General features: G+C 41.1%; 1 protein-coding gene and 1 non-coding gene across 6 annotated transcripts in view; one reads left to right on the plus strand and one right to left on the minus strand.

Moving 5' to 3' along the window:
• garnl3 (GTPase activating Rap/RanGAP domain like 3) overlaps positions 1–27,406 on the plus strand; it is a 103,950-nt gene that overhangs the window by 11,382 nt on the left and 65,162 nt on the right. For 4 of the 5 annotated variants that reach the window (XM_088356207.1, XM_088356210.1, XM_088356208.1 and 1 more), the window contains exon 2: positions 17,778–17,847. In XM_088356207.1, coding sequence (XP_088212333.1) covers positions 17,778–17,847 — 70 coding nt within the window. Of the gene's footprint in view, positions 1–15,580; positions 15,722–17,777; positions 17,848–27,406 lie in introns of those variants that run through there. The other variant, XM_088356209.1, reaches the window with a different exon arrangement.
• trnas-cga (transfer RNA serine (anticodon CGA)) lies at positions 7,765–7,846 on the minus strand. The gene has a single exon. It is a non-coding gene; the product is annotated as a tRNA-Ser (tRNA).

Here is a 27,406-nt window from a genome sequence, read left to right on the forward strand (position 1 = left end):
AAATGTTAATTAACAATACATATGATATAACGAAACACATGTACAATTTAACATGTTGAACCACATAAATATACATGTTTGAAAAAAATATGGTGTAAGATTATTTTGTATTTTGTAAGGGAAAATACGACAGTTTGTAAGGGCATGGAGCCCTGGAAGTTGACAGGTATTTCACACTCACTAAAACACAACATTTTAATAAACTAATTGAACAATAAATACTGCACGCTGAGTGATATCAAACAAAATATATTGTCATAGTTATTTTGTTTGAAATATCCATTATTCAGATTGTTAAAATTGTATTTATTATTCATTCAAACATTATTTTGGGGTAAAAAAAACGTCCAAAATAAACTGATATGGTTTGGTTGTAATGACAGTTTGATTCCTCAAGAGGGCACACGCTCTCCGTATTCTATTTCCTGCTTTAATTATGACGCTTAGGTCAATTTTAGGGAAACTCAACACTAGACTAAGGGACATCGTGTAATATTTAACGCCTTCTAGTGGTAAAACTTACTTCATTTAAAACATTTAATATGAATATACAGTACATACATTTTCTCCATAGTTTGTATTTATCTTTATGACTTGCAGGACTCATTTTCGGTTACACTACACAATGCAGCAACATCTAGTGGTCAAAATTGACATGGTGTCAATTTAAGAAAGAAAGAAAGAAAGAAATAGAGAGAAAAAGAAAGAATGAAAACGAAGACAATTAAAAATCAGAAAATAAATATTTACAGAACTTTAAACCAAGTTACCTCTCACATATGATATCAAAAAATGTCAGAAACAGTTAAATCAATTGTATTTAATTAATTTCATGTATTTACTTTAGATAAGCATACCTGTCAATGTATAATATTTTCATGTATTTTATACGTTTTCTGATCATTTGAAATTGTGCACACCCTATACGATTTTTTAGACGGTAACATATTCATTCATTTTAGTCATTAAGGATCATACAAATAAATATGAATTGACTTGACATCTATGCCTTTTGGCATGTTTTCGCCCCCCAAAAACTTGAGTGTTTTATCAGCGTCATTGGGTAACTAATAATGTATTTAAGTGGCTTTATTCATTTGGCTTTGTGCTGTTCACTCCCAACATTTTTAACATCGCAACACTGATCTTTGTTCAGCTCCCTCCAAGGTTGCAGTGAAGTGCTACAGGAGGATACTTTTGTTCGTCTCTTTACCCTGTCTCTCTCTGCCTGTACCAGCATCCGTGTTGAATGTTTTTTTCATGGGTCACTTGAGGGGTCTGCTACACTTCAGGTCCACACTTTATACTCAATGTTTATATACATAATAATAATTAATAATTTCCTTGTATTGTCATTCTGTGTAACAATGTACACAGAACGAAATGTCGATTGCACCTGACCCGTTATAGCGAGCCGATGCAGCCGCAGCCAACAGAGGGCGCCGCCGACCACTTTTTAAGTCTTAGGAATGACTCGGCCGGGGCACGAACCACCGACCTCCCAGTCTCAAAGCGGGCGCCTTACCATCTAGGCTACTGAGCTGGTCATATAATGCTTAATTCTCTGCGTGGAGGTTAAATGTAAGCATAACACTCTGTCACTGAGAACGTCATTGTCCCCTAGTGTAGTGGAGGTGCAATTGCACTTTATTCTGAAAAAGTAAAAACAACACTCGATGCTAGAAGTTATCATTAAAGGGACCCTTTTTGACCACTAGATGTTGCTGTATTATGTAGTGCAACCAAATCACATCGAATGTCCGAACCAACTAATGCAATTCAAATGTAAGTCACGTATCTGCGCCCAATGACATTTTCCCCCAGGATGCTCAGCGACCTTCTGGCATTTGGCGTTCAGCAGCCTGAGGGAGGATGCTATTCAATGGCAGAGCTAATTAGTGTTTACGATTGAAGCTTACCCACTTAAATTTACATTTACCCCAATTTTTGTTTTCGATTGTTCCTCTTGAGATTAGTTCTTTTAGAATCTTTTCTTTATTATTTTGGCAGAAACAAATAGACTGAAAATTCTGGGAATCAAATAGAATACAAATATAAAATAATGTGTTTTTTAGGCTAAATAATATTAAACATCTCGATATGATTTAAAATTCTCGTCATATAAATTCTCTTTAGTAGACACTCAAGATATGGAGAGAAGAAATCAATGGATTTTAAACATGTAAAGAGAACAGGAGAAGACGGTAACAAGTAACAAACCCTCAGATAAAAAATTCCAACCTGTTCTAAAAAGGGCTCTCCCGAGCCCTTTCTTTGTACTAAATCTCTTAGACCAGTGGTCAGCAAGCACTGGGCCGCGGGCCATTACTGGGTCATGATCCTTTGCTACTGGGTCCCCACACAAAGAAATAAAACTTGCCTTATTTTAGAAAAAAAAGTTGCCTTATTTTTTCTTGTACTGTGTATAATGTGCATTCTTTTACCCATAAGAGCTCAAAGGTTGAGTACGCGTTATAAATGGCGTTTTACGCTGGTATGGTATTTTATTTGAGCAATGATTGATTAGTTAAAAATATTGTTGACCACATTTGCACAACATCGGATGCAACAGGAAGAAATGGCTTAATTATTGTAAGTCATGAATTTACTTTCAATTTAATGAGCCGCTAAAAGCTGGCTGTCGCCATTTTTCCCAGTTTGTTTTGGGTGAACACAATGACTTCTGCGCCCGCCCTGCTGTTTTACTGACAATTACACACCGGCGTATCACAGTCAGTCATGCCCACCCAACACACAAAGCCCTCCATAACCTGCCCCCGCGATAGCATTTGCTGTGTGCTGTCTTCTCAAAACACAAGGCATGATACGTTGATATCAATGACACAAAAAGACAATTTGCAAAGCAGGGAACCAGCGATAACCGAAGCATGAAGTACCCTCTGTATTTAAAAGGAGGAGTTGAGTTATACAGAGAGAACAACAACAAGATGGAAAGATTCAACAGGTTTTGAATTTCAATAGTATGATATCAACACGGTATTAAGTAGAATATCAAAATAAGTTTAGCACAACTATCATTAAGCAGTAACCTTTAGGAAAGGGATTTGAACCTGTGAAGGTAACCCCATTAAAATTTCGAGCCCATCGCATTACCTCTCGGCCACCATGACTGAGTATTAGCACCTATTTATTAGTTTATTCTAAAAATAAAATGAAATAAAAAATACATTTTCAAAACAAAAATAAATTTGAAGGTATTGTCTTGAAACAACATGCTCAATACAGGTGGAGAACCGAATTTTAGAACATTATGGAAATACATACGTCCTCTTTGATAGAGGGGTAGTTCTAAAACCCGAAGGAAATGTTAAAACAGCAAAATGTACACTCCTTTAATCTGATTTGTCAATATGTGTTTCTTTATTAGTATTTATCAATGTTATTTATTATCTTATTTATTATTATGTATTTAAAAAACATTTTTTTTAAATAAAAAATAAAACAATATGATAATTTGATTTAAAAAAAAACACAAACAGAATATAAATTAAAATTAAAAGATATTTATACATTTGAAGGTATTGTATGGAAAATAGATGGAGATCCCATTCTACAACAATGATTCATTTATATGGGTATGTAATTTTTAAAATGGGTAAAATCCCAATTCTAAACAAAATTTTGTTTAGAACTGCAAAAATTGACGCTGCTTAAACATATTTCTTTAATTTAAGACAATAGAAAATTTCTGGGCCAAAGGTCCAAATCTAAAATAACAACGATTAAAACAGAAGGCAATTTGCTCAACCCCAATGTAGATGTGAGGAGAGTTAGATAAACCTTGGTCTATCATCAATGTTTGTCTCAACTGGAAAGATAACACAAGAGCATTGAACTGTCTTGAATGACTTAAAAAAGATGGATTTCAAAATAAAGTTTGAGCTGGCTCACGACAAGGTTGCGGAAACAAAACACAAAAACATGGAAAGATTCAACAAGTTTTAGAGTTCAATAGTAGGGTATCATTACAAGTTTAGGTGAAATATCTAAATGTGCTTTTATTGATTCATTTAATGCAATACTGTATAGATAGATGTTTTCAGAAGTATTGTCCCCGTGTGCCAAAATGTAAAAATACATTTTCCTTGTTTAATTTAAAAATCTACTATAAAGGGTTTTTCATGCTGCTCATCAGTAAGAATCAACCCTCTGAGAATGATTTCACTTTGTATAAATCACCATTAGTTGGCAGGAATGGCTTTGATAAGAGTTTTGTCCACACGTTGAGGAAGCCCCCACTTCCAAGTGTTGCTTCCTTTTGCTGGTGAGTCAGTGTGTGTAGGCAGCCCCCTGTGGCTTGTAGTCATACCACACAGAGTGGTTGAAAAAATGGGCAACAAAGCTTCAACGGAGGATTTTCCTTTAAAAAAAAAAGGACGAAGGCTCATCGTCTGGTCAGAGTGGGATGTCTTTTCGTGCATGCTTGATGGAATGCGATTGCCATGGTGAGCGAAATTGTGTTTTCACTACAGCGGAAAAATTGGCCTCTGAAAAGTTTTTGCAAAGTTCATGCATTGTTCATGAGTAGTTCATGCATACGTTCAGTGTTCTTCCAATGAAATGTTATTTAGCAAGCAAAGTGCCCTTGTGTTTATGGAAAGCATTGGTTACATATCGAAGGTACTGTATTACAAATGCAAACAAAAAAGCACCGAAGAGTTTTGCTTGAAATGCATCCTCTCGCAAAAAGACGATTTTCTCTGACAGTTTTTGGGAACGAGTGATGAGACCCCTTGCTACTTCACGCTTCAGTTATCACTGGATCGCTCCTTTCTGGATTTTGAATTGAATTCATTTTGCTTTTGTTGTCATTGATACCATTGTATCGCATGTTGCGTTTTGACAGCCGAGACAGATTTGGGAGGGCGCTCTGTATTTGGTGGGTGTGACTGTCTCTGTGAGTGACTGTGATAGGCTGGTGTATGCTATCAGTCAAATAGCCGGCAGGCGCTGCCTTTGTAAACAAACTGGAAAGCATAACCACTCCTAGCTTTTAGCGGCTCGTTACATTGAAAATAACTTCATAAATAGAATTGGACTTTGAGAAAAGTCAGAAGAGCACAGTGAAATGTTGATCACCAGCGGGTGCTCCGTGGATTATTATTGGGTTCCGGAAGGAACTGGGGCGGTGCCAGTGAGAGGGCAAGAGCGGTGCGGTTGATCCAACCTACTGCTAACGGCTAGGCCAGGGGTCGCAAACCAATGGCTTGCATGTCACATATGGCTCTTTTCATGAGTACATATGGCTCAGCGATAATATAAAACATGCGCAAACAGTCAATATATTATTACCATCCGAGCTGATTGACAGATGCAAAGGTGAGACAGTACTTACTGTAAAATGGATTCAGTCCAGCATATTAAATTTTAACTACAGTTTCACAGTTAAGGTGTCATACAAACAGACCTCGTTTTGTCTGTAAATTGATAAATATGGAAGCTCATTAAACAATCTATGTTCATTGTTGAGACACTTCATGATAAAGCGCCACATAACATTTTTCTAAACACCCAGAAGCTCTTGCAAAAGCACTTAGAGCTATTTGATTGGGTGAGCTGTAGGAATGGCAGAAGCTATATACAGTGCACGCGCACTCCTTTCTTTTGTCCAACGTGGTCTGGACTTTAAGTAAGTACATTATTATCCTCGTTTGCAGTATTAGTTGACATTTTAGCAAAATAACTTTGAGTCCAAAAGGTTCCTAACCTCCATGCTAGGCTTAAAAAATCTCCTAAGCCACCACTGCGGACCATGAATCTTGCCAACACCAGGTCCATAGCCCATGAAACGGACGACCTGAAGCTATAATTCCTGGGAAACCGCTACATTTAGGACGTTTTTATTCTAATCATCGCGGAAATCTGGCTTATTTCGAGGACACTTGATGCAAGCACGCATCTAGCCGGCCGCTCTCTAAATTTATTTTACATCGAAAGGAGAAAGAGAAGCCCGGGCGTGGGTTTCCTCTGGGCACTCCGGTTTCGTCCCATGTTCCAAAGTCATGCATGTTAGGTGAATCGGCCGGTCCAAATTGTCCCTAAGTGTGAATGAGCGAGTGAATGGTTGTCTGTCCCTGTGTGCCCTGCGACTGGCTGGCAACCAGTTCAGGGTGTCCCCTGCTCACTGCCCGAAGATAGCTGGGATGGGCTCCAGCACCCCCGCGACCCTACTGAGGACAAGCGGTCCAGATAATGGATGGATGGATGGAAGTTAGCTGATAGCTTGACTATCTGTATTTTCATTGCTTAAGGGGTGATTACCTCCGACTAGCACAACATTATTAACTACCTCTCACATTGCAGACGCTGCCACTAGCTGTAATAGTATTAGCAGCTAGCATTAGCTTGGCATCTATTACTGAAATTTGAAAAGGAATACTCGGCGACTAAATCCATTTCATTCTTATTTTTTAAATTATTTATGATTTTGGGCTGTTGTCAGCCCTTCAATTTTGTTTTACTTTTTTATAATCCAATAAAAACATTCATTCAACTCTAATAATGTTTTTGTGTGTTATATTTTGTAGATCTACATTTACCATTTTGCTACAGTTGTATACTCTCAGTTGGTAGTTACATCATCTGGAGTTTAACCCTTTGGGGGTTTTTATGAAGGTGCAACGTTACTTTGCGGATTTTCACTTTTCGCGTGTGGTTCTGGTCCCCATTACCCTGCAAAAACCGAGGGATGTATTTTCAAGTCTAGTCAAGTCATGTTTATTGGATACCCCTAAATCACAAGAAGTTTCAAAGGGCTCCACAGACCAATGACTATTGCATACTACAGACTATAATTACACCATTCCCTCATCTAAAACCTACATGAGGGCAATTGAAAACTCAAAACCTCAGCGAGGTTTGAGGAAAATAAAAAAGCCTTGAGAAAGGTGTGCACATGAGCCTTCAGGATGACCAGGCTGCAATGGATGATGTTGTAATATCAAATAATACACAGATATCCTCAACAGGAAATATAGGTCATTCATAAGCTATAAAATAGAAGTGTGTTTTAAGCCTAGATTTAAACAGTTCCACTGAGGTTGCAGATCGAATCTCAGTGGGCAGAGCATTCCACAGCACTGGAGCGTGAATGAAGAACACTCTTAAACCTGCAGATCTCTTCTTGGCTCTTGGGATCACTAACAGACGAGCATTTTCCGAGCTGAGGCTCCGAGCATAAACATAGGGAGGAATTAAATCTGAAAGATATGAGGAGCAAGTCCATGTATGATTTCTTACAATACCAATAGAACCTCAAAACCACATCTTAACCTGACAGAGAGCCAATGCAGGTTAGCTAAAATCGGGGAAATGTGATCAAACTTTCTTGTCTTAGTTAAAAGCCTGGCGGCAGCGTTTTGTACATGCTGGATGATGATGCTAGACTTTGGGAGACCGGAGAGTAGTACATTACAGCAATCAAGGTAACAAGCGCATCAATTATAATCTCCGCCTCTGACTGAGACAGTATTGGGCGAATTTTAGCAAGGTTGCGAAGATTAAAAAAATGCTTTTCAAGTTAAAATGTTGTTTACTAAACAATGGTAAAAGCTAGAAACATATTTTTTTCTAGTAAAAGATGAGGGTTCAAGCTTTCTGATTTTGATGTCCTATACCTGAATAGCTACTGAGCTAGATATTCAGTAGGTATTCAAAAAACAGTCAAAATGGCCTTTCCATTTGAGAAACGTCTAGCATTGAATGAGTTTAAAAGAGTTTGAACTGCTGTCATATATCAAATTCCGCCACGAACAGGATTCGAACCTGTGAGGGGAAACCCCATTGGATTTCGAGTCCAACGCCTTAACCTCTCGGCCACCGTGACAGCATGCGTCACTGGGAGTTTGTATACCTGTTTGTCCTAGTAATGGTAACCATGGGCAATCAGTACTACCTGTTTCATGTAGGGGAGCAAACCCCTCCCCCAAAACAGCCTAATAAGAGATGGGCCCTGCCAGGCTGTACTTGCCCAATACACACCATAGGAAGTGTGGCCCCAACAGCCCAGGTGCTTAAGGGATTGGTGGACTTTATTGCTTCCACCTACGCCGTGCTTGTATCCAGAGATCAGCAAGCATGGGATCGTCCGTGCGAGTCGGTTCTCACACATACACAACTATGGGCAAAAATTGATGCCTGCCTGAAGGTTACTCTCAAAATGTCAACCTCAGCCTGGAAGGCTAAGTCACTCAATTGATCTGCCAAAACAAAGCCCCCCCGGTGGCGGATTTGTCCACCAGCAGCACATGCCAATAAAGACCTAGCATATACTCAAACGGACCTCAATAATGAAACACAGTGGACAATTTTAGAACAGTGTTGCCCTTCTATTGATATCTAAGAGCGCGACGAGCTTTCATCTTACTTTCAACGAAGCTGTTCGGGGCGGAACACATTATTCAGGAGGGATGAGGGGGTGGGGGAAGTGCTGGAGAGTGATGTCATGCTCGTCCCTGCATGTTTTCGTTTTTATTTGTTACTCCGGCGGCAAAATGGCCTCCTTCTTAGTGTTAGTTGACACGATGGCAGTATCGTAGCCTATCAGGTTTATCCGAGAAGCTAGTAGAAAACTTAACCCCAATGTCAGTTAAAACCATTTTTTTCTCAGAAAGCAAAATGTTTCGCTTTCATTAGATTTTTTGGCCTTCTCGAGTTACCTGCCTTTAAAATATTTTCGCTTTAACGCCCATATGTCAAAGTCAAGTTTTCTTGGGCCCCTGAGATGATCTTGATTCATTATTGTATCCTAAACCAGGAATTGTTGTGTATTTGTTTTCACGGTATGCTACTTCTCCTTGCACTTTATGTAACTGTAGTTTAGTGCAGGGGTCTTCAATAATGTGCCCCTGGTAGCCCACTGATGAAATGGGTCACCAGTAATGGGTCATCGTGATTTTCTAGAAAATGTATTTCTAACTGGTAAAAGAAATCATTGACATGATCAGTGTCTTTAAAAACAAACTTTTAGTAGTTGTCTGGGTTTATTTTAACCCTACTTCTAACCATTACAACCTGGTAATAACATAATAATAACATTGTTACAACATAGTAATAACACAAATTGCTGTCTGACCAATGCATTTCAAACTGTTAGCCCTTTGCGCTAAAAAGTGGCGAAAAAAGAAGCTTCCAAGTAGAAAAAAAGTTGGCCACCTCTGGTTTAGTGAACGATAAAAAAAATATGATTATTTTTTTTCTTAATGAGTTCATCCTACTTTTGCTAAAATATAAAATATAGGATAGAGATGTCTCCCTGAATAATACCAGCCTCTTTCATTTAATATTCATGTAATTATATCAAGGAAACGTGTCTTGAAAATGAAAAGATACCTGGAAGTCATTAGAATTGGTGTATCTGATTATATTGGAATATGTATCTATGTTAGTTTTTTGAAAGGTGCAGTCACTGGACTATATGTGCCTTTTTAAAATGGTCAAATTTTGATCGGTCTGAGCCCAAGCTTGTCGCTTATTTTTTGATTTTTATTTTTACCGGCGCCCATCCTTCTCCAGGCTATTTTATTTGGGTAGGGGTTTGTTAGCCCTCCTAAAATAGACAGTGCTGCCTTCCATGCTTGCCAGCATCAGGAGAAACCTTTTGATCCGACACAAATACAGCACTTTCAGTATATGGTCCCTGTAGTTTTTCGGTGTAAAGCTTCATCCTGATGTTCGTGGCTCTGACGGGCGGCGGCCTGTGTGTGGCAATACTGATACTAGATCCTAAATCACAGGGGGAAAAGTATTTTGTTCTGAAATTTATCGTAGGCCTGTTTTGTTTATATACACACTGTACAACATACATCATTGCTTTCATATTTTTCTTGGATATTATAAATGTTCGCTGTGTTTTCTGTATTGTTACCCAACGCAAAATATATTGCAGCCTGGTCATCCTGGAAGGGGGATTACCACTTGTGAGGACCCTTCTCAAGGTTTCTTATTTTAATTATAAAGGATTTTATACATTTTATTATAAAGGATTTTATACGATTAAATACAAGTTACATTTATCGAGTGCAATGAAGATTTTCACTGAGTGGGCTTCAGGTCACGCTGTTCCAAATTCGGAATGTTTTGGCTGGGGAATCTTGATAACAGGACTCTGACGAAGGACGTCAGGCATTGTTTTGATAAGCGCTCTTCTGCTATGAGTTTTTCAGACATCGAGGCGATGGGGTGGACCCTACATGGGGGCTTTTCCTGGCACGCCCATGGGAGGAGCCAGCACACCAGTTTGCGTAAAAAACGTGGGCAGAGGAAAAAGGCAGATGATCGAGAGAGGAGGCTTGACAGAGACTCGAACGACACTAATTCGGCTAATTCGGACATATATTCGATGGAATCTGCCCCCGTGTGGAAATGCCGGTCTCTTGTTCATTTTTCCATCAAGAAATGAGCGTGCATTGTTAGGCGAATGCAGGTTGTGTTCGGTTAGTGGAGTCAGATAACTAATTCGAACAATTTGGTAAACGGTACATTTTAATATTTAATTCCTAACACTTATCTTGAGGTTTTGAGTTTTTCCTTGCCTGCATGTTGGTTTCATATCAGTGGATGGTGTAATTGTGGCCTGTGCAGTCCTTTGAGACTATACAAATAAATGTGACTTGATTTGAAAAAGGAATTACGGGTTAACAGATTATTACTGGAGCCTCGGAGGATCACATTTCTTTTCAACTTGTTTCGCTTTCAAGTCAAAACGGCGTCAGCTTGTTGCCGTGGTGAAGCTTCGACTGCATTGATATAATCTACAGTATGTTGATGGCAAAGTCATAGGGCAGCTTGATGGAGTTACTTACAAGTATCTCAGATCAAATGTCATGCAGAATTCTCTCATTTTTTTCCCTCTGGATTCTCTGTCAAAATTCACGATTGAAACAAGAGTTTTGCAAACTTCATTACCTCCGCTGAGCCTCATCCTCTTCTGTAGGTGTTTTCTCGTCACCCCCATTCACACAGACTAGTTGGGGGAGTTTCTGTTGCTGAAATATTGATGAGCAGCCCAGCGGCGTGTAGCCTGAGACGAAAATTCCGGCATGCGCTGGCCTCTATGTGTGAGCGCCGTGGCCTTTTGTAGTGGTGTCAGATTTACCTGAGCTCTTGTTGAACCTTTGCATTTGCACGTACCTGGATATATCCTCACACGTATTCACATTCTTTGACTTCTAGTTAACACAAATTACATTTCCCTCTATGGAGCTGCGACTTTTCTGAAATTGAAGAGACATTGGTTTTTATTTAGCACCTCCTAGTGGTACAAAAACTGCAATAACGAAATACTGATTTGAGCAATAAGCAAAAATATATGTTCTATCAAATAAACATGTGTTTTTTAACGGTGGGTTGCATCGTTTGAGGTGTATTTAAAAAAGTTGAAAGTTCAATATTTTCTCTGTTAAGTACTAAATGTGTTAACAATGACCAACTGAGTTCAAAGAGCCCTTATCCTTTATTTCCGACTGCGCCTATCTGCTTTTATCTTACTTTTAGCAAAGCTGTTTGGTGCAGAACACATTAGTTAGGAGGAATGCTACTAGGGGATGTGCTGGAGAGTGACACCATACTCGTCCCTGCATGTTTCTGTTTTTATTTGGTACTGTAGCTTTAAAATGGCCTCCTTCAAGTCCAGTCCGAACACTAAACAAACCCCAAGAGGGATAAAATAAGAAGAGTTTATTTGAGTGCAGGTACATGCATGTGCATCTTGAATGAGCTGACTGAGCTGCAATGATGACATAAGCCATGAGGTGGCGGCATAGAGTAAAAAAGTATAAGATTTTGTACAGCTTCTTTTAATGCTAGTATGACAGGAAATCTGTGTTGATTTGACATTAAATGCGGCACAGCCAGTGTTAGTTGACATTATTGCTTGGTATCTTGCTGATTATAGTAAAAAAAAACTTGCAAAAAACAGTTTGGTCGCTTTGAGTCTCTGTGGTTTGTCAATACTCTTGCTTTAAAGATTTGGTGTAGTATCCGTAGGAAACTATTTTAACTATGCAGTCAAGGTGTCACACCAACAGACCCCGTTTTGGTTGTAAATCACTAAATAATCCTTTATGTGGAATTTCATTAAACAATCTATGATTATTGTTGAGACACTTTGTGATGAAAAAGCACATAACAAATTTTAAACACCCAAAAGCTCTAACAAAGCACCTTAAGGAATTTGATTTTGTGAGCAGTAGGTATGGGGCAAGCTATACACAGGGCACGTGCACTCCTTTTCTCCCAGCTATGTCTGCACTGAAGGTAAATATGTTGGGACTTTTTTTTTGCTGTGTTTTGTGACATTTTTACAAGATAACTTTGCTCGCACTTTGTTTGATGAACCTCAACACTCTTAAGTAACTACGAAAGGAGACAAATTTTAGGTAGTATATTTATCTTTATATAGGATACGGGATGTGCAGCACGGCAGAGGTTAGCGCGTGTGCGGCACCGTTATGAGGTCATGAGATCAAACTTTACTTTTGGAGTTTGCATGTTCTCCCCGTGCTTGCGTGGATTTCCTCCGGGCACTCGGCTTTCCTCCCACATCCCAAAAACATGCATGTCAGGGTATTTGGCCGGTCCAAATTGTCCCTAGGTGTCCTGCTCACTGCCCGCAGACAGCTTGGATGGGCTCCAGCACCCCCGCGACCCTACTGAGGATAAGCAGTGCAGATAATGAATGGATGGATGGATGGATGGGATACAGGCATGGTAATAATTTCATAGATTTACTCAAATACTCAAAAATCACACAGTGAAATAAAATGTGCTAAAGAATTCGCTTTTTTCCGGAGTGCGGGTTTGGCCCTTTTGTTGAATTTTGTCTCAAAATAAATGGCGTGACTCTCTCTCAATGGGTATTATATGTTATAGGAGTAGCCAGCGATATTATTATAAGTTTGAAATGTTTTCTTATTTTTATTTGTGTGGTAAGGTTCTGTTTTTTGTTTTTGTTTTGAAATCTTAAATATGTCTTCCCTGCAAGGAAAAAAATGGAAAAGGCGTTGGCACTTAAAAGCTTAGGCTTTACCCTACTCCCTCGGGGCACATGTTTACGTAATGTATTATTGTATTGTACAGCTATTTTTTGGGCAAATATTTGCGAAAGATTGGACAGTGCTGGTGATGCATAAACTAGGGGTGGGTGATCCTGCAAATTTTGCTTTAGCCCCCGATTCAAGCAAATAACAGCTGCAACAAAAGCTTATTTTCATAATGAATGAACTGGTCAGTTATTTTTTTGATTCATCGATGATTTGGATATTCAAAAAACAGATTTTTACTTTCCTCCTTTATTCAAATAAGGTTTTGGAAAGGTTGATAAATAGTGCACAAAACAACTTTTGTTTATTCTTTCCAAGTACCTGAACGGGAAAACATTGCCTCTAGTTACAAAGGCGTTTCAGGATACGAAGTCAAAAATACAGTACAGTACGCGCTGCTATTAGCCGCTCCCAGAGTTTTCAGAACGTAAAAAACGGGCTGGTAACCCAGTGCACAATATGCCAGCATACTATTTGTGTCACCGTCTCCGTTGAAAGTTCAGAGATGACGAGGAGGAGGGGTTCCGGCATGATGTCGGGGGGAGGATGCCACGGTTGCCCGTTGGCCTCACTTGGGCCCGCCCGTTTGGTGCCAGCTGCTGCTCGTTGCCTGATTGGCTCCCCTCCTATTTAAACTCAGTGCTCTCATTCACTCCTTGTCAGTCCGTCAACGAACCTCTGCACTTGCAAGACTTGTATTTTGACTCTGTCCGGTATCCTGCTCGTGAATCCAGTATCCAGTATCGATCCCGCCTGTCTCGTCCTGTCCGGTATCTTGCTCCAGTCTCCAGGATCCGATATCGATCACGCCTGTCTTGTCCCTTTACAATATCTTGCTCCAGTCTCCAGTATCTGGTATCGATCCCGTCTGTCTCGTCCTGTCCGGTATCTTGCTCCAGTATCCAGTATTGATCTGGTCTGTCTCGTCCTGTCCGGTATCTTGCTCGTGTATCCAGGATCCGGTATCGATTCCGTCTGTCCTGCCCTGTCCGGTATCTTGCTCCAGTATCCAGTATCAATTCCATCTGTCCTGCCCTGTCTGGTATCTTGCTCCAGTATCCGGCATCGTTCCTGTCTGTACCGTCCTGTCCGGTATCCAGTATCCGGTATCAATCCCGTCTGTCCTGTCCGGTTTCAATCTCGTATGCCTCTGGCTTCCTGTTTTCCCGCGCCTGACTCCTCTGTCTCACTTCTTCCGCCCAGCGATCGCCGAATCACTGGCTTTTGTGTTCACGCGCATGACTGCCCCATTCCCGTGAAATAAAGCTTGTGTGAAAACGTTACGCGTCTGGGTCCTCTGTATGTTCGGGTTCTGATAGAGGACAGAGTTATCATTCAATCAGTCCAGGTTAAATACATTTTAAGAAAACTCCATAAAGTCTCGGAATGTGTGGAAAGGAATTACACGGAAAAAAGTCAGGCTATCGCTCATTATGATGGCGTCTGCCTAGCGCATTTTCGACGGATTGTCAAAAGCTGGTAAAAGCAGATGTTATTGGATCCGTTTTTCAAGAAATGCAAAGAAATAAGGTAAATGAATATTTATATTTCCCTTTATTCTTTGTTTTTGTTTTTACATAATGGGTCTCTATTTTTTTGTTTATTGTGTGATATGTAGTGCAGTGGTTAGCACATTCACCTTACATGCAAAAGGTCCCCGGTCTGAGACTGGGTGGAAACATATGTTGGCCTGGAGAGGGATGGGCGCCGCCAGGCGGTACTTTCCTGAAACCCACCGCACGAAACGGAGCCACTATGACCCTAGTGGTTAAAGGATCTAACCAACCAATCTAATTTTAACATGTATTTTTCCCATGTTCTGAGACTCTTTTATGATTTATTTAAAAAATATACTGTACTTTTCCTGGGCTTGAAACGAATTAGCACATTTATGTTCAAAATGCGTCTCTACTTACAAAGTTTTCAGGTTACGAATCTACTGCTAGAACGAAGTTTTGTGCAAATAGTTTGTTTCTTTTTGTTTAGTGTTGATTGACGTTTGTGCTGTGTCTAAATAAAAACAAGCTTTCATTTATTTGTTTGTTTGTTTGCTTATTTACTCATGAATACCACGTTCTGTTCCTTTTCCACGCATCTGATTGTGTTATCGAACATCCTGACATCACTTTGGGCTCCAGGCGAGTGCAAAACGCAAAACCAGAAAGAAAAAGAAAAAGCTTGCTTCACGGTGACGTCACCCAGGCGAAGGGGAGGAGACACGAGGCTACAAAAAAAGGAGTCGCGTTTACACACGCACCGCGTTATTATGCGTGGAAGTGGGAGGGGAGGGGAGGAGGTGAGTGGGGTTGGAGGTTCAGAGGGAGGGCGGCATGCGGCACTAAACACTCTCCTCCGGCTGTGCACATCAACCAATTCGGATACTCTTTTGTTTTGGTTTTGTTGGGGGTGTTTTGGGGGATGAGGTTTTGGGGAAGGGGTGATCAGCTGGAGTACATATGTGAAGAGGATGAAGATGGGGATGTTGCTTGCTTAGTAGGACGCCAAAGAAGAAGGAAAAAGGAGTAGGAGAGGTCTTGTGCATGGAGGAATAGGGGGTGTGGGGTGTTCTTTTTTCCTTTTCCCCCCTTCACCAGTTTTGTTGGAGTAGACATGAACAGCGTGGATCCAGCCTCCTGTAAATTGTTGACGTTCAATCAACGGTAAAAAAAGAAAGACTGCATGTTTGCATTATAATTCCTCCTCCACTCCCATGCAAACCCCCACTCCACCTGCAGTTGTTCCACCTTGCATCTGTTGCATGCGTCCCTTCTTCCTCCTCCACTTTTGAAAGTTAATTGAATTAGAGACAGGTTGGGGGTGGGGTCCTCAGCAGTGGCACGAAGGCAACACTGTTTTCGTATTCAGCTCAATTAGCAACTTTGCTTTACTAATACGGTAATATCTCTTTTGATCCGTGTTAGGCACGTTACTGGAAAAAAAGTAATTAGTTACAGTTTATTGTTACTTCATTCAAAAAGTAATTGCATTGACCAAATGACCCCTCCCCTACCCCAGATTACCGACTCAAAAGTAGCGCGTTATTCTGAAAGCAATTATCCAGTTACTTGGAACCTACCCCCTAAATTGCTTTAAAATGGTCACATAATAAAGTAAATGGAATAAAACGTGTACACGGACCTGTGGAAGTGGTGAACCTTTCATATTTCTTTGCCTGCAAACCAACACTTAACCGAAACACTCCATATCCATTTTGTCCCTGGGCTTCCAACCACTCAAATCTTCTCAATTTCTGTGTAATGTCTTTTTTTTCTTCAGGCATAAAATAATAGTAATAAATAATGAACAAAAATAAATTTAGAAATAAAAAGACAAGAATTCTGTACTCACGTTTGCCTTGTTGATTTCGTTGTTCCTGTATAAGCCACACCCCCTCCCCACACGCTGTCCACCATCCACTACTGGTGACACACAACTAAATACGTGCATATAAAATGGCTCCCAGATTTCAGTATTTTATTTAATCGTTGTAAACACAGCTGAGATGTGAGTATGTATGGTAGGAAGAATATCAGTCAGGAGAAATTATGTACTCCGTGTTTGAGACGGTGTCACCATAACTGTATGTAGTTGTATTTTGTAGGTATGAACATGCCCACCTTTTATCCTTGTTGTATTAAGCGTTATGTTGGGGTATGTGGGTTGTAAGGTACCTCATGAGTGAAAGAGAAACCATAAAAGTACCGAAGCCACAGTTATCCATGGTCTGCTATTAAAAAGTGGCAGAGTAACGCACCATGCTCTGACGTCATTTGAGTTAGCAAATTTGATCAATAACGCGCTATAGTACTCATTACAGAGAAAAGCACTGCCAGGAACTCGTTCCTTTTTAACGCGTTACTTCCAAAACTACTTTTGAGAGTTAGTAACTGTACTGTTCTGGTAATACTTGTTGATAGCCCCACATAACCACAAGTAGTTTATTTTTAGTAGTGTTTGCCCTACTAGTTTGCAAAAAAAGTCGAGATAAAAATGAGTGATGGACAAGTAAAAGTATCGGTTTTGCTGACGTTACAAGCCTTTAAAAAGGCTTTGATTCTTGCTATAGGAGTCAGCTGCCTTTTATGTCACCAAATTTTCTTTTAATAAGATAAAAATTAAGGAAATGTAAAGTATTTTGCTAAAAGCATCTGTCAAATTTTATAGAGGTAAAGCAATTATAGGTACCCATGATATCTCAATGTGGTATTGGTGACTCAAGTTTTATATAGCGATGTATGGCGTTGATGGTCCTCTCTTCCATTCATGCAGCGGAAACATGACCAACACAATTTTCCTCCTAATGGAAGCTTTTGACTTTGAATGTGATCAGCACTGAAGAAATGGCATACAAAAGCTTTAAAGCCTTGAAATAACCTAATGCATATTTGAACACTGAAGGCGTATTTACAAAAAAGTGGCGACGGAGGGTGGATCCTGCACCACTGTGGGAGCGACCACAGCCACATTCTTGTAAATAAAGGCGACTTTTTACACCAGTTTGAATGGACAATAATGCAATCGCTGTACAATGCTGGGTTGAGAGGCCACGTGCGGTTCCAAAAAAATATACTATCTTCATGTACTTTAATGGAGTATAATTTTCCTTAAGTAGAATTCACATTGTTTTACGTTTTGTTGACAAAGGCATTAAGTATTTTGCTGTTTGTGTTTGTAAAAGGTGGTTTTCTGGTAACCCAGCATGTGTTTGTGTTGCAGCTCTGCCTCCGAGGACCTCGGCTGCAGGCGGGGAGACTTTAGCAGGAAGCACTACGGCTCGGTCGAGCTGGTGAGTGAAACCCACCTTACCTATATACACACTGAGTGGTTAGTCACTTGGTCCCACAGTTTAGCGGACCGGGTTCACATTCACTCATTGTGTGGAGTTTGCGCGTTCTCCTCGTGCCTTAGCAGGTATCTCCCGGGCTCTCCTGTTTCGTCCTGCATTGCAAATGTATGCATGGTAGGTTGATTGGAAAGTACAAATTAAATTACAGTGGTACCTCTTTATAGGAGCACTTCTAAACACTGGAATTCCAATATAAAAGTTTTATTTAAAAATCTTGCTCAGCATACAAAGGAAAGTTCAGGCCACAGGCATTCCCAGTGGCTACCAGTAAATAATGCTCAAGACCACTAACTACTCACCACCAGCATCAGCTTGTCCCAATTTGCGCAAGCAAACTACTGCTGTCACCAAAAAATGGTGCTGTAAAATATTATAGTGTTTATTTTAATTTAAAGATACATTAACTCTAAGTATAAGCGTACAATAAGTGCTTAAGTATCATCAACAGTGTCTCAATCTCATGCCTGTCAACCTCAGACAATTGCTCCCCTTATGAATGGTTGCAATTTCTTTTATAAGGCAATAATTAACCTTCCAAACACAATGTCGCATGTATTTTATTACTGCAAGTCAAGACTTTGGAAAACATTGTGACAATATTAGAAATCTACGAGGATGTTGTCGTCTGCTACCAGTGACCTAGACCAGTGGTCGGGCATCCTTTATTGTACCACTGCCCGATTTAATGTCTGACTATATTCTCAAGACCAGGACTGATATTAAAAATAATAATAATTAGCTCAAAACTATCTAACCTCCTGTGTGGAGTTTGCATGTTCTCCCCGTGCGTGCATGGGTTTCCTCCCACATTCCAAAAACATGCATGTTAGGTTAATTGGCCGGTCCAAATTTTCCCTAGGTGTGAATGAGCGAGTGAATTGTCTGTCTGTGTGTGCCCTGCGATTGGTTGGCAACCAGTTCAGGGTGTCCCCTGACCACTGCCCGAAGACAGCTGAGATGGGCTCCAGCACCCCCGTGACCCTACTGAGGATAAGCAGTGCAAATAATGGATGGATGGATGGAGCTGAAAACTACTTGGGATCATATCATTGGAAAAGGCATTAGACTTTATCTTATCATCACACTATTTTTACACAGGGTGCCACGTTGCACAAAGTTGTTTTGGCTGAAGTATTTCCCATAAATCTCCAGTACATTGTAAAGGGCAGCCAAACTTTGCTTTATTTTTGGCTGAAAAAAAGCGTTTATTCACAAGTAAATTCAGGATAAGCGAAAGCGAAGGCATTTTTTTTCTTTCTGTACGTACCAAACGACCCACGGCACGGTACAGGTCCGTGACCCAGTAGTTGCCGACCACTGACCTAACCTAGACGATCCAGATTAGAGCCAAAATTGGCAAGCTCAGGTCCGTTTAACTAAAATAACGTGTTTTTATGTTTTATTACTTCTTTCATGTGGTTTTAGAGATCAGGAAGCTATTTAGGGTTCACTTGGACCCTTAAGGGGGGACGAGAACAGACCAATTATTTTAAACTAATTTCATAATGGAAAAATGTGCTTGTTACGCGAGCAATTCAAGCTACGAGCACGATTCTGGAAAGAATTAAGCTCATATGAAGAGATACCACTGTATTTCAAAGGGGAACCTTGTAGTTCACCGGGTCAGGTTTTGCAAGGACAGACGGCAGCTATGAAGGCCGTTGATAGCATGAGTCACAAGGCCCCAGGGGCGTGGTCCAGCACCATCACGCAGTTGTCGCCACTTCCATATCCTTGTATTCCTCCACACTTGATCAGTTTAGATGTTGTGACGCTGTTGGCAGGAAAGAGGAAAAAAAACGAAGAAAGCTGTTCCGCCTTTCTCCTGCTGCTCTTTGTGGTTTGGCGTGGGATGCCATAGTGCAGGAGTAGGGAACGTATGGCTCGCGAGCCATATTTGCTCCTTTCATGAGTACATCTGCTTTGCTGGAGTAGTGATGCTTATCTTCTCTGCATTTTTTCTAATTCGAGTCGATTTGAAGGCAACAAATGGTTCGGTTCAATATATAGGCAGACTTCTAACTACGCTTTGCAGTCAAGGTGTTACAGACCCCTTTTGGGATGTACATCTTGTTTGGAATCCTGCATATGGAAGCTCATGAAACAGTGTATGTTCACTGTCGAGACACTTTATGACAAAAGCCCAAAGAACAAACTGTAAACATCCAAAAACGCCAGCCATGCACCCTGAGCAGTTTCATAGGAGGAACGGTAGGGGTGGATCAGTTTCGGCATCATAGATCACTACCCTCTGGGTCGGGTATGGCTCTTTTCATGAGAACATGCTTGGAGATAAAACTCCCTCTTCTAATGTAATTAAGGAGTGCAACATTATATTTCTACCACTAGCAGCTTCTAGACCGTTAAGGCTGGTAAGAAGTAATGTCATTGGGATTTTCTCTGTGTCTCTTAGCCAATGAGATGCATCAAAATACACATGCGAGTATGACGTCTGCCTTCTACCATTTCCTGAATATTTTTTCTGCGCAAGTTAAAAAATGACAAATGATTGATAAGACACTTGAGAACTTTTTAAGACTAGTGTTTGTAGATTTCAAAATGTCGAATATTTTCACTTGAAAAAATGGAATAGAAGACGAATTATGACCACTCAATTCCTAAAGTTAGAACTGCGACCATGTCACTGAAGGTAAATATATCTGTATCCTTCTCATTTGCAGTATTTTGTGACATTTTTACTAAACAAACTCTGCACGCACCTTGTTCTGAAACCGTTATTTGCAAACAAAAATGACAAAAATGATCTGAAATAACTGCAAGTGGCAGACAAATTTTAAGTTGTATATTTATCAAAATGGGACACTGGCTATGGTATTCTTATTATTCCATACATTTGCTTAAATCATCCAACGTCACACAGTGAAATAAATGGGCTTTTGTCTGGAGAGCGGGTTTGGCACTTTTGTTGAATTTTGTCTTAAAACATAGTGTGGCTCCCATAAAAAAAAAAAAATCAAAATAATTTGCTTTCATGGCTCTTTTGTCAGAACCAGAACAAATGGTAGACCCAAACGCGTAACGTTTCACACAAAAGTTTATTGGGATATCGAGGAAACAAACGCCAGCGATCCGGTGCTCGCTGGACAAGAGGAGCAAGCAGCTCACGGGATCGGAGCGTGATTGGAATATGGAAGTGGATTTGCCGGGGCGGGAGATCGGAGCCTGGTCAAATGGGCAAAACGGGTCGATAACCGGAACGGGAGATCAGACCATGGTCGGTGGGCAAAAACGGGTCAAAAGCCGGAGACAAACGGGAAATCAGGAACAGACGAGTAGGATACAGATGAAGACCGGACCGATGGTAGCCAGAGTCAAAGTGCTTGCCTTGCGTATGCAGAGGTTCGCTGACGGACTGACAAGGAGTGACTAGAGTCCTGAGTTTAAATAGGAGGTGAATCAATCAGGCAACGAGCAGCAGCTGGCGCCAAACGAACGGGCACAGGTGAGAGCAATGAGGGCACTCCGTACCGTAAATTCCGGACTATAGAGCGCACCTGATTATGAGCCGCACCCACCAGATTTTCAGAGGAAAACCAACTTCGCACATACACAAGCCACACCTGTATATAAGCCGCATGCACCCACGTTAAAAAATTGTAACACAAACATAAAATTTATCCAGACCCGACTTCAAGTCGCGCGGTTGAAACTAAATGTCCTTCATTGAAGTACACAGTCCAAAAATCACAGCCGGCAAAGTGAACGGAAAATGATACCGGTACTTAAGGTTTGATGCAGACCTGCAGAATCCGGGTACCCGTTGCTATTGCCTGTAGTTGGGATTTATTTTGGACCAAAGCACTTATCTATTGAATCACATTGGATTCACATATACTAAAATTGGAACAATTCAGAGAAAATTAGCAAGGTAATTATTTGATATTCGAGCAAGATGAACTCACGAAAGAGCCGTATTTAGCTCTCGGGCCATACGTTCCCAACCCCTGCCATACAGGGCGGGGTCAAGTGTGCATCCTGGGGTTGCTGTACTGTAGAAGCGTTAGAGCGGCAATCACACTTCCTTGAAGGAGGCTTGCTCGTGTGTAGATTAGGGTGAAGAGGAAAACATGGGCTGCCAATCAGCTCCGACAGACTCATGCCTCACCGCATGTATGACTGCGTGCATTTGTGTGTATGCGTAAGTGTGACTCATTGCTGTGTTAAAGTCACCCTGAAGACATTTGACTGAAACGTTGTTTGTTTTAAGCATATAATGAAATATGAACATACAACAGCAATATAAAAATACGATGTATACATTTAGTCCTTCAAAAATGATCAGATACAAAGAGTTGTTTCTACTCGTGGTCCCTTATTTTTATATTTTTTAAAACAATCTTCAGTTTTCTTTTGGTAACTTTTGTCTCTGGTACTGTGAATAAAATTAGCGTGATAATGAGATACAATCCAATGTCTTTTCAGATGTTACCTATATCATTATTAATCTAGTGGTCAAGATTTAGCACTCTCACCATTGTGACCTGGGTTTCCCGATGCATCCAATCTTTTGTGATTGTGGTCAACTAATAGGTTATTGGACATATACCATGTTAAATCATGTATAACACACTCTCAAACTTATAAATCCCCCCAGGTACTATAAATCAGTACCTGGGGGGCCACATGCAGCCTGCCAAATGAAAATGTTTAAAATATGATGATAATATGTATTAAATGGGAAAAATAAATACTTTTAATGGAACTATACTAATTTGGTGCCACTCCCCAACATTCAAATAGTTTGCTTTTTTGTAATTTATTCATTTCATTCTACGAGAGATTTTTCTGATTAATAAATTTAAAAAACTGTGCTAGCTGTCTTACATATTCAATGCATTTTATTGAACCTAGCTCTTTCAAAAGGGAAATTAATTTGCTTTAATTCTGAACAGTTCGAAACAAAATTTATGAAATAGTTACAGACAAAAAAAGTGTAAGCTGTTCTAATGAATATTCACATTATTATTAATGTTATCCATAAATCAATACCATCTTTAAAAAGATTTATGTCCAATTTTGGGCTTTTAAAAATTTATTTTGCCTGAATGGAATTCGTAAAAAAAAATGCATTTTTGTTTTAAATGTTCAAAAATAAAGAGATCTTTTTGGATTGGGGACAATGCTATGAGTAGATAATCCTACATCATCCTTTTACCTGAGGTATTGCCAAGCTATTGGATTTGCCACGATATTAGTAGATACAAAAATTAATTGATACTTTTTTACCCTGCCCTTTTGACGTTTTTTAAACGCAATGTGGCCCGCGACTCACCCCTGTCCTAAACAAACAAAATTATATACTGTCCTCTAGATCAGTGATTCCCAACCACTGGTCCGTGGACCGGGTGCCGGGCCCTGGGTTGTCGCCAAGAAAGAAAAATGAACTTCTTTTTTTTATTTTTAAATTATTATTGTTTTACTGAATCCACTACAATCACACCGAATGAGAACAATACAGTGACACCTAGTAGGCAAATAAAACACAGTGTCCTTTTAAGTCAACTTTGTGCTAGCACTGCCTATGACTGACATTCGCATTTCAAGTAAGATGTCTTTAAGCCCAAAGGGTCAATTCGTTTCCCTCAGGTTTTCAATACCTGTTCAACTCAAGGCGGTGTTTGAGTGGGTAGCGGGTCTGCAGCACAGTTCTGAGGTCATGGAATCAAAACCAGCTACCAGCCATCCTGGGCCAAGTTTGCATGTTCCCCCCGTGCTTGCATGGGGGTTTCCCCTGGTCCCTCCGGTTTCCTTCTACATCCCAAAAACATGCATGTCAGGTTAACTGGCCGGTTCAAATTGTCCATAAGTGTGAAGGAGCGAGTGAGTTGTCTGTTTATGTGTGCCCTGCGACTGGCTGCCAACCAGTTAAGGGTGTCCCCATCCCACTGCCCGGAGTTAGCTGGGATGGGCTCCAGCACCCCCGTGACCCCACTGAGGATAAGCGGTACAGATAATGGATGGTTTGTTGTTCAACTCAATGTAAATTTCCAGGCTTCTGCATTATAAATGACCTGTTCACACATGAGCAGTGTTGGGGTAATGCATACCTGTCAACCTGTGCGGTTTCGCCGCACAAAGTACGTTTTTTATGCATTTTAAGACGAGTGCAACGTACAAGGAAATCTGTACGAAAAAAGGCAAATTTGTCAATCGCATGCGTCTGCCGCCTGGGGATTTCCCATTATGCATCATTCAGAAAGAAAAGATACAGTGTAAGATTATTTTGTATTTTTTCCTGGAAAATACGACAGTTTGTACGGGCATGGAGCCGTGGAGGTTGACAGGTATGGTAATGCATTACAAAAAACGTACTTTTCTCAGTAACAAGTACTGTAAAGCGTTATTAATAACATTTTGTAACTACTGTCGTCCCTACATGGCACATTACAATGTTACGCCGCTAAATTTCAAAGTCCTCTGACTGCTGAAGGATCCTGCGTAACATAGATTGCCTCATATAAAACAATGGTCTGCCAGCAACTTCTTCTGAAGGTCGGGTTTATACGTACCTGCAAAGTACAACACCGTCTCAAACACAGAGTACTAGGTCGCTGGAGTTTTCCTAATAGAGAAATCATCCCTACTGTATATACAGTATAACCTTGGTTAATGCGGTTAATGTGGGACAAAACTCCCCTCAAAAACGCAAAAGTCCGCAAACCTTTATTTATTTATTCACTACTTAAGAACAAAGCCAATTTACAGGCTCAAATATTTGTATAAGAAATGAAAGTACAGTAGGGATGGGCGCCACCTGGCTGTACTTGCCCAAGACACACTGCAGGAAATGTTGCCCCTACGACTCCAGTGGTTAAGGGTTACACCCCCAACCAACCAACTTTATAAACGTTTTTTTTTAAACAGATTTTCATGGTCGCCTTGGTGACCAGTCTGCCCCGCCCTCTGGGCAACAGCTGAAGCAGTTCAACTAATTGTGTCTGCTATTTAAGGCTGGATTCTGTGCTTTGCGGGTGGCTGGCTCATTATACAAATCTACACAATCCCAGGTCTGTTATGCCTTGTCCTGTTTTAGATTTAAACATTTTCCGTCTGTTATCCCTTGTCCTGTTGAGTTCGTGACGGAGGAACTCTGTATTGTTCTGTTTTGGTCCCGGAGTATTGGGCGACTTTTATTTTGTTAAATAAAACCTATGGATCGTCAACGCATTTGAGTTCTCCCCTCCTGCCTCCTGCATCCGTTCTGGTCCGGTCCCTCCTTCGACCCCAACACGCCTCGTGACAGAATGAGCCAGCCACGACAAGAACTCAGCGAACGATCCCAGCGCAATTTGGGGAGACCTGGAGAACGCAGCTTGGCAAGCGCCCACTGAGTCCGACTTCGACTCCCTGCCCGTTCGAACCACGGCCCCGCCCGTCGTGGCCATTGCTGTGCCTCGAATGGGGTCCCGGGAGGAATTGACGCCTGCCTGTTCGACTCTCATGCCTGCCTGCCCGACTCCCGTGCCGATTGCCTGCTATTCAATCTCCCCTGCCTGCCAGTCCGACTCCGCTGCCTGCCAGTCCGACTCCGCTGCCTGCCAGTCCGACTCCACTGCCTGCCAGTCCGACTCCGCTGCCTGCCAGTCCGACTCCGCTGCCTGCCAGTCCGACTCCGCTGCTCCTGTTTTGCCGGTTCTGATTTTGACTCTCGCCTGTTTTTGCCAATTTTGACTCTCTCATGTTTTGCCGGTTCTGATTTTGACTCTCTCATGTTTTGCCGGTTCTGATTTTGACTCTCTCATGTTTTGCCGGTTCTGATTTTGACTCTCTCATGTTTTGCCGGTTCTGATTTTGTCTCTCATGTTTTGCCGGTTCTGAATCTGTCTGTCCTGAGTGCGACTCTTCTGAATCTGTCTGTCCTGAGTGCGACTCTTCTGAATCTGTCTGTCCTGAGTGCGACTCTTCTGAATCTGTCTGTCCTGAGTGCGACTCTTCTGAATCTGTCTGTCCTGAGTGCGACTCTTCTGAATCGGCCTGTCCTGAGTGCGACTCTTCTGATTTTGCCTGTCCTGTTCTCGTCGGTTCTGCCTGTCTGTTATCCCCTGTCCAGTTTGCCTGCCGGACCCCCCCCCTGCCGAGCGCCGATTCCGATCCGCCTGACGCAGATGGCGCCTGCCTCTCCCCGTTCCTGCGTGTTCTGAGGAGGGAGCGGGGTTGCCCCAATCGTGAGCGTCGAACCATTCCGGGGCGCGAGGTAGTAATTATTTCTTTTTGGGACCTCGGGAGCTGTCCCTTAAAGGGGGGGCTCTGTCATGGTCGCCTTGGTGACCAGTCTGCCCCGCCCTCTGGGCAACAGCTGAAGCAGTTCAACTAATTGTGTCTGCTATTTAAGGCTGGAGTTTGGGTTTGGCGGGCACTGGCTCATTACACAATCCCAGGTCTGTTATGCCTTGTCCTGTTTTAGGTTTAAACATTTTCCGTCTGTTATGCCTTGTCCTGTTGAGTTCGTGCCGGAGGAACTCTGTATTGTTCTGTTTTGGTCCCGGAGTATTGGGCGACTTTTATTTTGTTAAATAAAACTTATGATCGTCAACGCATATGAGTTCTCCCTTCCTGCCTCCTGCCTCCGGTCTGGTCCGGTCACTCCTTCCCCCCACCACGCCTCGTGACACAGATAACCTCTAAGAATAGGGACCCGATCCACTTGACTTTACATGATACTTTGCCCCCATCATGTGAACATTTTTTAAAACTGCATTTACCCTCCAGTTTTGTCCCACAGAAACCATGTTTGGTATTCTCATCATTTTCAAACCAGTATATTGTACAAAAACAACAAATCTAAAGGAACTGAATGGGTCAAAAAGAACACAGTATGCTGTATTTTGTTTTTTCAAATTGTGAAAGTATTTTTGCAATACACCATGTCTCGAGAAATAACATACGTCTTCATACCTGTCAACCTCCATGGCTCCATGCCCTCACAAACTGTCATATTTTCCCTTACAAAATACAAAATAATCTTACACCATTGTTTTTTGAATGATGCATGATGGGAAATCCCCAGGCGGCATACGCATGCGCACAGTAGCATCAAACCACTCGCTTCGTTTGCAATGAAAAAAAAACGTTACCGAGAAAGAGGCTACCGCGGCGAACTCCTTTGAATTGATTGATTTGCCATTTTGTGATAGTTTGTGTGTACCGGATGGTACCCATAATTGACAAATTTGCATTTTTCCGTACAGATTTTCTTGTACGTCATACATGTCTTAAAATGCATAATAAACGTACTTTGTATGGCAAAAACATACAGGTTGACAGGTATGCATCTTTAACAATTCCCCGGAAATAGAGAAAGACATCGTCAAATGGTTTAAAGCCAAGAGACAAAATGGATATAAGGTGTCCCATTAAACTCTCAAGATTGCACAAGCTAAGAAATATGAGAGTTTTACTGCTTCCAAAGCTTTGTGTACATGTTGTCTTCTATTTCTTTTACTATGTGGCTAATTTAAAGCAGTTTTAAGGTGGTCTG

The sequence above is a fragment of the Urocampus carinirostris genome, chromosome 16 (assembly GCF_059441175.1).
Source record: "Urocampus carinirostris isolate Australia breed hairy pipefish chromosome 16, RoL_Ucar_1.0, whole genome shotgun sequence".
Taxonomy (NCBI): Eukaryota; Metazoa; Chordata; class Actinopteri; order Syngnathiformes; family Syngnathidae; genus Urocampus; species Urocampus carinirostris.